This window comes from Thunnus thynnus, chromosome 14, assembly GCF_963924715.1.
Source record: "Thunnus thynnus chromosome 14, fThuThy2.1, whole genome shotgun sequence".
NCBI classification, from domain to species: domain Eukaryota; kingdom Metazoa; phylum Chordata; class Actinopteri; order Scombriformes; family Scombridae; genus Thunnus; species Thunnus thynnus.
The window spans coordinates 18,648,388-18,658,123 of record NC_089530.1 but is presented as its reverse complement, the minus strand read 5'-3'; the positions used below and the strand labels follow the sequence as shown (position 1 = coordinate 18,658,123).

General features: G+C 39.7%; 1 protein-coding gene across 6 annotated transcripts in view; it reads right to left on the bottom strand.

The window, feature by feature from the left end:
* Positions 1 to 1,470: 1,470 nt before the first annotated feature.
* ctbp2a (C-terminal binding protein 2a) overlaps positions 1,471 to 9,736 on the bottom strand; it is a 74,734-nt gene continuing 66,468 nt past the window's right edge. For 5 of the 6 annotated variants that reach the window (XM_067610361.1, XM_067610362.1, XM_067610360.1 and 2 more), the window contains 7 exons: positions 9,481 to 9,625; positions 8,472 to 8,678; positions 7,135 to 7,349; positions 5,389 to 5,519; positions 5,150 to 5,277; positions 4,934 to 5,057; positions 1,471 to 3,292 (listed from right to left, as the gene is read on the bottom strand). In XM_067610361.1, coding sequence (XP_067466462.1) covers positions 3,109 to 3,292; positions 4,934 to 5,057; positions 5,150 to 5,277; positions 5,389 to 5,519; positions 7,135 to 7,349; positions 8,472 to 8,678; positions 9,481 to 9,625 — 1,134 coding nt within the window. In that variant the 3' untranslated portion in view covers positions 1,471 to 3,108. Of the gene's footprint in view, positions 3,293 to 4,554; positions 4,633 to 4,933; positions 5,058 to 5,149; positions 5,278 to 5,388; positions 5,520 to 7,134; positions 7,350 to 8,471; positions 8,679 to 9,480; positions 9,626 to 9,736 lie in introns of all 6 variants that reach the window. The other variant, XM_067610359.1, reaches the window with a different exon arrangement.

Below are 9,736 nucleotides of genomic sequence, written 5' to 3'. Positions count from 1 at the left end.
TACTTAATATACACTTGTTATAGAAGCAGGTCAATTGAAGGTCATAAATCATTAACTAACAAATCTGGGTAAAACTTCATTGTAACCCCATTATTTAGTATTTACAAGCAGTATATAAATAATAATTTATATATTGTAGTTGCAAGCAGACAGGACATTTTTAAATGTCTAATAATGTATTTGTTCATTGTAACTTCTATAAAGCGTCTGTAACTGGTGTATAAATGGTTAAAGAATGATATCAGTATGTAGCTACCCTCATATTTAATGATATTTTACTCACATGAGTAAATCTTTGATGTATTATAAAGCATTGATTAACTGTTTAAACACACAAACAGATCATCTCACAGGCGCATTTTAAAACGTTTTTTAAATGTTTTCAGAACTCATGAAGACGTCGCGTTTTGAAATAGTTTGTAGGGCTGTAACCAGAAATTATTTTCAATATTGATTTTCCTAAATGATTTTTTTTTCCCAGTAATCATTTAATTGTTTGGAATGAAGAAGAATGTCAGGAAATAGTGAAAATCACAGTTTCCCAGAATCCAGACTGATGTGTTCAACTTACTTCTTTGTTCAACTAACTGTCAGAAGCCAAATATTCAGTTATCATAAAGAAAACCAGCAAATATTCATGTTAGAATATTCAGTGAGGTGATGTTTTGGCATTTTTTGCTTAAAAAATGGCTAATCGGTTGTCAAAATAGTTTCAATAAAGATTAAATTTCTGTTGATTGACAAATTGGTTAACTAACTGATCGTCGTATTGAGCTTAAAAAGTCATACTGTAAAGTGCAGAGCTGAGGGGAACAGCATAGATGTGTGACAATTACATAAAAATAGTCAGTAACATTGTTAGTATAAAAATATTGGTCACAGGCACTTTATACCATCAATATATAAACTGTATCTACAGCTTTATACTACTTATAAATGCTGAATAGTGGGGTTTAAGTGTTACCTATATGGACATATACAAATCACACAATAGAGATGTCTTTACTATTAATAACAGAGGTCGTTTAGAGGATTTTGGCAACACTTTATAATAGGGAAACAAATAATATTCCTGTTGCTCGCCATAAACAAATGATCAAGTCACTATGACTATATGTGACTAGTTTAAACTTAATAGTCAATTACAGTTACTTCATACATTAATTAGCAGTTTTTATAAGATCATATAAGATTAAAGCATGATACAATACATCGGTCTAGTGTTGATAGCTTGTAAACGTGGCATAAAGATCGTTGGGTCATGGAGCATCATGTAGATGTTTGCATCTGACAACCAGTTTGATAAAAGAAAAACGCAGCTTCACTTCTTATAAATGCTAAATATTAGCATAGAGCATGTACTTAACATTAATGACCAGGGTCTCTTGGAGGATTTTTAACCCCTTTAAATGACTGAAGTGTCCAGGAAAGAAAAAAAAAAACGCCACAAACTTTCCACAGAGCCTATCATCAATCAGAACAGTATGTTTTATTTATTGTTTCCAGCTGCACTGTATGCTATATGTTCACCTTGTACAAGAAACAAATACAAACACTCACACTAAAAACCAAACAGCCTTCTCTTGCTAACGTCACAGGGCTAAAGGGATGGACGATGCCTCAGAGAGCCGCAGCTGGCTTTCATTTAGAGCAGAAAAACAAAGAAGAAACTAAAAGGAGGAGAGGGCGGGTCCGTCACATAAGACTATGATTATAAGAACATTTAACAAGGCAATACAAATCTAACAGGACTGAAAACCTTGAACATCAAAAAACGAACATTTGATATATAAAAAAAAAAAAAAAAAAAAAAAAAAAAAAAAAAAAAAATTACCACAATGGAGAAATAGGTGGAGACGTGAAAAGCAATAATCCAGACTTGTTGTTTTTTTTTTTCTCTTTTCTGTTCAGATTTGGACAAATATGATGGTTAATCAATTTTTTTTTTTTTTTTTCCTGAGTCAGTGACAGATTTCCTGTTTTTGTTTTTCCAAACACTCTCCGTCCTCGCTAGCTGGTGCTGCAATGTACTGTAGGTCCTTTGGATGCAAACAGATAATATTTGGGACACTGTTCATAACAATAACCAAATATTTCAGGTACCTCAGTTCAGTAGAGTTGGAAAAACAGCAATATTTAATTGAGGTGACAAACACTCAACTTACAATATCTAACTATGAATGGCAGTCTTTTTTTCCATTTTTCTTTTCTTTTTTTTTCTCTTTTTTTTGGTTTAAAAGGGTCTTTTTTTTTTTTTTTTTTTTTTTTTACCTCATAAGCCGAAATATTCTTCCAGGAGCTGGCATTTACCGCCTGACATCTTTCCTCTACATTCAGGGGCCACCGGCCTCGACGATTGAGAGCTGAGCAAAGATGGAGTCCAGATTTCCGAACAAGACGGCGGATGTTGCTGTTGTCATCAGCTGACTTTTTCCCGTCTGCTAAACATACGTGTTAACTGTAAATCCATTCACTTTCACACACTGAAGAACAGAAAAAAAAACAGATATCATTCACTTGCAACAGAAACACAGAATATAAGATAAACAGAAGAAGTAAAAAAAGAAAAAACAAAACAAAACAAAACAAAAAAAAAACACGAGACATGTTTGTGCTGAAATGGGTGAAGTTGAGGAGGGAAAAGGAGGCTTGATTGGTCATTAATGACGTCATTGTCCTCTCAAGCGCTTCCTTTAAATCAGGGAGGGTGGATCATATTTCCATCCTGCACGTGGTAATGTCAACGTGTCCCAGAAGCCAGGAGGAATCTCCCTAAAATATACTCAAAAATAAAACATAAAAGTATCACTTAAATCAACGAGAAACAAAAACAGATATGGAGGGAGGATCAGATGTTCTGCGCCTAAGTTTGACAGTCAGTCCCATCTCTGCGTGGCAGCTTGTGTGTGTGTGTTTAACATCCACTGTCCTCGCTCGGGCTTTAGTGGTTTCACACAAAAAGAAAAGAGTGTGAAACGTTACCCGGCAGGTAGTCTGCTGGTAGGTTCAGACGGCTGAAGTCAAGCGTAGAGTCGGATGGTTGAGTTGCTGGGTTTTTTATAGTTTTAACGTTGGTTTTTAGCCCCCTGCTCGGCTACAGCAGCAGTCCTATGGCTCGGTCATGTGCTCTCTCATGGGGTCGCCATGTTTGGAGGGTTGGTTGGGGGAGGTGGCCTGTGACGGATGGGTACCAGGGGGCAGGGTGTGGGCGATGGGCACTCCCCCGGGCACCAACCCCTCCATAGGCCCGGGAATCCCGCCGGGGGCAACGCCCACCACACCAGGAGGGAACCTGCGGATCGGACAAGAGGTGATCAGCATGCGTGATGAAGAGCGAAAGATAAAACTATTTATTATTTACCTGAAAGTAACAACTACTGGAAAAACTCTGCTGCTGCCCAGTAGTACCATCACTCACCAACAACACGTTTTTTTCTACTACAAAGCTGAAACGAGTATGTGTTGCTTCTGATTATAATCTCTAAGCTAAGATTTTATTTAGAAAACAGAATCAGCACATAAAATCTGAAAAGTTGTTGTTAACTTCAAATGAATTACATCCAGTAGATATAATAAAGTACTTTTGGGAATAAACATTAAAGAAATACTGAGCAGAATCACCTCTGCAAACATTTTAAAATTGCGAAAGGATAATAAACACGACAAGGAGCACTGCAGCATGGGGGCAATACATGAGATACTAAGGGGTTCTAGTCTGGTGTAGGAGAGGATTTTAAAGGGTTAGTTCACCCAAACACATATTTCCTCACTTTTGGTCCTATTTGTTCAGGTTTTAAGATGTATATCTCTTCAATTTCTGCTGCCAATACAATGGAAGTGAATGGAAATGCATTTTAAAAATTTAACAGAAACACGTCTTTACAGAAATGTGTTTTATATTACTAGACTCAGGTACTGTTAGGGCGACGTAAGTGATGTTTTTTTAAGAATGTGGGTGAACTAGGATCCCTTTAATATTGGGGAGCTGAAAGGGTAAAAGTGTGGAAGGGAACTCGTAACGCAAATAAAACATCTTCTTTAGAAAGGTTAAGACTCCTCTTGACAAACCACGATGTGAGGCGCCACCAAATACATATCTGACTCTCTTTCTTTCCCGCAGTGACATATTTCATGTCCTCTCCCTGACTTTCACTGACGAAGCTCCACATCTTAAACCTTTAAGCTTTCTGTCTTCACCTGTCTCTCTAGGAATACAGTCGGTGCAAAAATACAACTGTTGCACTATTTAGATCTTTGCACTCTGCAAATCTGATGAAAGAAGAACAGCAATATATAAATACTCTACTCTTGAATTCCAGTGTGTCACATGTGACTGTAAATGTACAAACATTTCAGTTTCTGTCTCAGGGTGGAGGTGCTTGAGGGGGTGTTGTGGGAATCGATGGGATGCTGGGTTGGTAGAGTACAGATGAGTTAGAGTGTGAAGCAGAGAGAGGCTATACAGTGGATTTCAATGGGTTTTGTTTTTTTATTAATGGTGTTATTCATTTGCTCTGACCTGTGGGCCAGCAGTAGTAGTATTCATTCATTTACCTGGTTGAGAATTAGGTATATAATTTGTCCTGCATTCCCCCCGTTGCTATGGCCTGTACCATCGTTTGGTTCACTCGGCTGTGTGAGAGAAGCAGTTCAGTCTGGTTGAGACAATATAGAGACTGAGAGATGAAGAGCCTAAGCTAAAGGGATACATTCATCTGGGATATGTATAAGTACACCACTAAAACTAGAACCCAGCCAAATATTTAGGGAAAAAATAGTCAGAATATCAGATAAACATACACATGAACATGTAGACAAACTACCCTTTCCCCCGTGTGTTAAGCCTCATCTACTGCAGGTGTTGAGATGGCACAGGCGATCTCTGTGTGATGTCAGTAGCCTGCTGGTTTTTCCCATAAATCCACCTCCCTACCTGTAGGCGGCACCATTGATCTCAGGGTGAACTTGAGGCTGCTGCTGCTCCATCATTCCCCAGGGCGCCGTGGTAACGAAGAACTCTTTGTTGACACAGTTTCGGAGGCTGTCAGGAATACGACCTGCGTAGGGGGAAAGATTGAACACCGGTGAGCTGAGTAACCGAACCGTGCGAGCGCGTGGGGTTCGCATGCACTCACGGATGTGTGCGTACCGGTGATGGCTCTGCGTATTTCTGTGGCGGCGGCCTCTCGCATTTCCAGCGACGCCTGCTCGCTGTACCAGGCGGTGTGGGGTGTGCAGATCAAATTGGGGGCGTCTTTCAGAGGACCTTGGGAAAAACTGCGAGCAGAAAAATGAAAGAAGGAAAAGAGATGAAGAGATGAATAAGGAAGGAAACACCATCTGTCTTCTTCAGTTATCTGATGGCATGAAGGTGAGATCATAGCCAACCTGAAAGGCTCAGACTCGTGCACGTCAAGAGCGGCTCCACGTATCCTTCCTTCTTTCAGGGCCTGAGCCAAAGCTTTCTCATCCACAAGTCCTCCCCGCGCTGAGTTGACCAGGAAAGCACCTTGACGCATCTACAAACACACACATCAGTTTTTAAAAAAAGAAGTGTTCAACATATCAGCATGTGTGGCTTTTATACAGATTATACACCAAAGAGGTGCTGTCACTGGCTCCAAGCTGCGTAGGAAGACTTTTTTTTTTTTTTTAACCCATATCCATCTAAACAAATGCTTTACAGATAAAGACAGACAGGATAACAAAAGGCTTTGCAAAGGAAGATGACATTTTATTGACACTAATCCCTTCATGTTCACAGCAGCTTTTATTCAGGGTATAAGAGAAACTAGCATATAAGCGATGATGCAGATGAACATGTCAGGATTTTCTTTGAGAAGCTAACAAAGCATATAGTGGAAACATATTCACTTGTGGAGCACTTGTACATGGTTCAAATCATTATGAGACCACTGAATTTACTGTAACACAACCTGCAGTTCAATAAATGCCCTCCAGGTGGCAGCAGGGATCAGCAAAAGACTGAGTGCAAGGATGTATAAGTGTTTGAAAAACCTTAACAGTGCTTGTTCTTGTATTAATCATACTAGGGGACAAAAATCTGTTCACACAACCACATTAGAAAGCTAAAAAAAAACCCTTTCAATTTTAAAGTTAAGATTTGGGGGTTAAGGGAAGTCTCCAGGGAATGGATGTAAGTCATGCAAATTGCTCTTAAATGACAAAGACTTCCTCTCAAGTTGGACACTCACTTTCTTAGTAAGCAGTCCCATGAACTCGACATGGTGCTGTTTAGTCTCGGGAGCATGATGTGACTAGCTTAGCTACTGATTCACCCGGGCTGGTTAACTCACATGCCTGGCCTGGCAGCCCACTCAGCTGGCAAATGTGACTTGGCCGGTCAGTAGCATTCCTTGGCTCGTCATAGCTGCTTTGTAGGCAACTCACAATAGTAGCGGTGTGCTGCTCAGAATGAGCAAGTGCACAAATATATCATGAGTGTTGAAAATAGTATGTTGGATTATAGCCTAGTAGACCTTACATTTGAAGAGAAATACATATTTTTATAGCAACTAAGTGCTATGAAAAGAAGTTTACTGGTTTATATAAAACATTACTGTGCTCTGTTTGGTTCAAATTTATTTATTTTTCTATTTTACTGAAAGAAAAAGTACACAATTAACGTTTTTTCCAACCTCAAAATCACTATGTTAGGCTTATTTTCTGTGTAGAACATGCACAAGAACACAATTTGCACACACTGTAATACAAAAAGACCACCGTTCACCCCCCTCCTGCCCCCGTTATTCTGGAGCCATAAGGATTATTTCTTTGGGTGTGCATGTTCCGAGCACCTTTACACTTATTAAAAGGTTGTTTAAACAGCCTGTAATTGCGAGTTGCCTACAAAGGAGCGCTGGCAGCTGAGGAATGCCACTGGCCGGCCAAGTCAGCTGCCAGTCTGCCGGGTGAAAGCTGTGCTACCAACCTTGGGGAATCTTAGTGAGGAGAATGTGCAACCTGCTTTGGAGGGTAATGAGAAAAAAGCTCCTGCCAACTCTGGTTTATGAGTTCTTTATGAGTTGTAGGTTTTGTGTCAGCCTCTCAAACCATAAATTGTGTTTAATAGTGACAGTAAAATCTGGCTTATATAAAAGGGATATATTCTACCTGTTTGATGGTGAAGTCGTTGATGAGGTGGTGGTTGTGTTCGTTCAGGTTGCAGTGCAGGGAGACGCAGTCGCTCTGGTAGAGCAGGTCCTGGAGCGTGTAGACTCGCTGGACGCCCAACGAGCGCTCCAAGCCGTCCTGGAGGTAGGGGTCGTAGAAGATCGTGTTGAAGCCGAACGCCTTGGCCCGCATCGCCACCGCCTGGCCTGAGCGACCTGATGGAGGCAGGAGACGGAAGGACAGCTCAGATTCTAGTAGCTAAGCTTCAATACTCTTCAGCAAATGCAGCATCCCTTAACAGTGCTTGAGCACTAAATGCATGTGCACGAGTACTAGAGCTTAAAGGATTAATTAATCCTATTAGTAGTGTGACAGAAAATAAATCACTTTTTTTGTATTGGCAAGATTCTTATTATTGATTATTTAATGAGCAAAACTACCCAAATTTGCTGGTTCTAGGCATTCATGATTCCTAGAGGATGAATCCTAGTGACTTTGTAGATTCTGATTTTTCTTCTAGTGCCACCAGTTTTCACTTATCCAGTGAAATATCTCAACATCTACATGATGGACTGGCTCTAAATTCGCTCTAATGATTTTGGTGATCCTCTAACTTTTCCTCTAGCGCCACCATGAGGTTGACATTTATGGTTCAGAGTGAAATGTCTCAACAACTATTGGATGGATGGCCATGAAATCTGGTCCACACATTGAGTCTGACTCCATAGTATTTGTCTGAATCTCTGCTGAGCGACAGAACAGCCAATCATGATTGTTGATCCTGCCCCAAGAGGTTGATTGACAAGTCAGCGTCATCCCGAAATAAATTAAATTAAAGAGGGCTTCGCAGGAGAAAAAAGCACAGCGCAATAAATTAAAATCAAGCCTGAAAATAGACCTCAGAGTCAATTAAAACATATATAATAGTTTTGAAATGGAGTTTTTAAATAAACAGATTTATTTCTGTGGTATTTGATTTATTTGAATATATATTTCACCGCCTACTCATCAATTTAATTTAGGGAGAGATATTTAGATTTTTTAATTTGATACTTTATGTATTTATTAATTTATCAATTAATTCATTCATTAATTTAAATTGTCTATTTTATTAATATAGCTATGACCCATCTAGTCTTTGATATTATTTTTGTAGAAACAAAACAATAAAGAGGTCAAGTTTGGACATTAATTCAAAACTTCTGCCTCAAGCACAAACACTCCCACATATGTTGGCGTATGCTCTCATGAACTCAGTGCAGATGTTGAAGTTTCAAATGACTGAAAACGTGGCATGACTTCCATCGATAAAACGCCCTCCCAAACAAGGAACTCACCAAATCCGATGAGGCCGAGCGTCTCTCCTCGGATCCTGGCCGCCCCTGACGCCACTTCCCGGATCTGCTCCACGCTCTGGACCCGCGTGCCCTCCCGGAGAGCCTGGTAGAGCCAGGTGTTTCGCCGGTACAGGTTGAGAATATGACAAAGTGTTGAGTCCGCCGTTTCCTCTACGGCCGCTGAGGGGATATTACACACCGCGATGCCTGGAAAAGGTAAGACGGGAGAGAAAAATGGAGAACCGAAACTCAAAAAATTACTATGAGATATTTTCCTGTCAAAAACATTTAAATGACTAGAAACATAACTGCATCCCAGACTTAATAGTTGGTTATGATTACTGCAGCTGTTTTGACAATAAATTCATCCGTAGTTTTTTAATCTCACAAAATAATTGACTTTCTACAAAAACATAAATACACTGTAGCTAAAACATAACTGTGAAGCATAAGAGGATAATTACAGCGGCTACTTTTGCCCATTATGAGAATAACATTTCTCTAAAAAAAAACAAAAAAAAAAATCCATGTCTGAGTACTGAAATGTATTACAACAAATGACAATAATTAGGATATCACACTGAATCCTGCTCTCATACCAAACATATGCCAAAGGGTCCAAATGGGAATCTGAGAGAGAGTTTCATATCAGTTGGAGCATCTGCTCTGCATACACAATCAGTCACATGACATATTTTGTTTACTCTACAGTATGTGATAATTCCTGTTACATGTGTTATTTATGTTCAGTCAATATAGCGAGCAGAGTTTGGTTTGGCCTCCATCCAAGTGTGCACTATACTTATCCATAATGCATTATTTCTGGTTTTGTTGATTTATTTTTCGTTTTTTTTCTCATGTGATAGTGAATAAATGAGCCATATGGGCAAGATACAACCCTCCATGTTCATTATTCTCAGCATATGTCTGCTATTTCTGCCTCTGAAAGCTTTATATATACATATATATAATCTCCCTCTATTGTCAGCATCTGTCCCCTTGGTCTTACCGAGCTCCCCGGCAGCCTTTATGTCGATGTTGTCGTAGCCGCTGCCGATGCGGATGATGATGCGCAGCGCCTTGAACTTCTCCAGGTCCTCTCTGGTCAGGGTGATGGTGTGGTACATCATGGCACCTACCGCCTCATTCAGAACCTGAGGGACGTTAGAGGAGAGGAGGCATCATCATTGCTGTCATATTACATCAGAATTCCCTCAACAATCGTTATAAAGCCTGGAAGAAATCATTTGCATTCGTACTGTGAT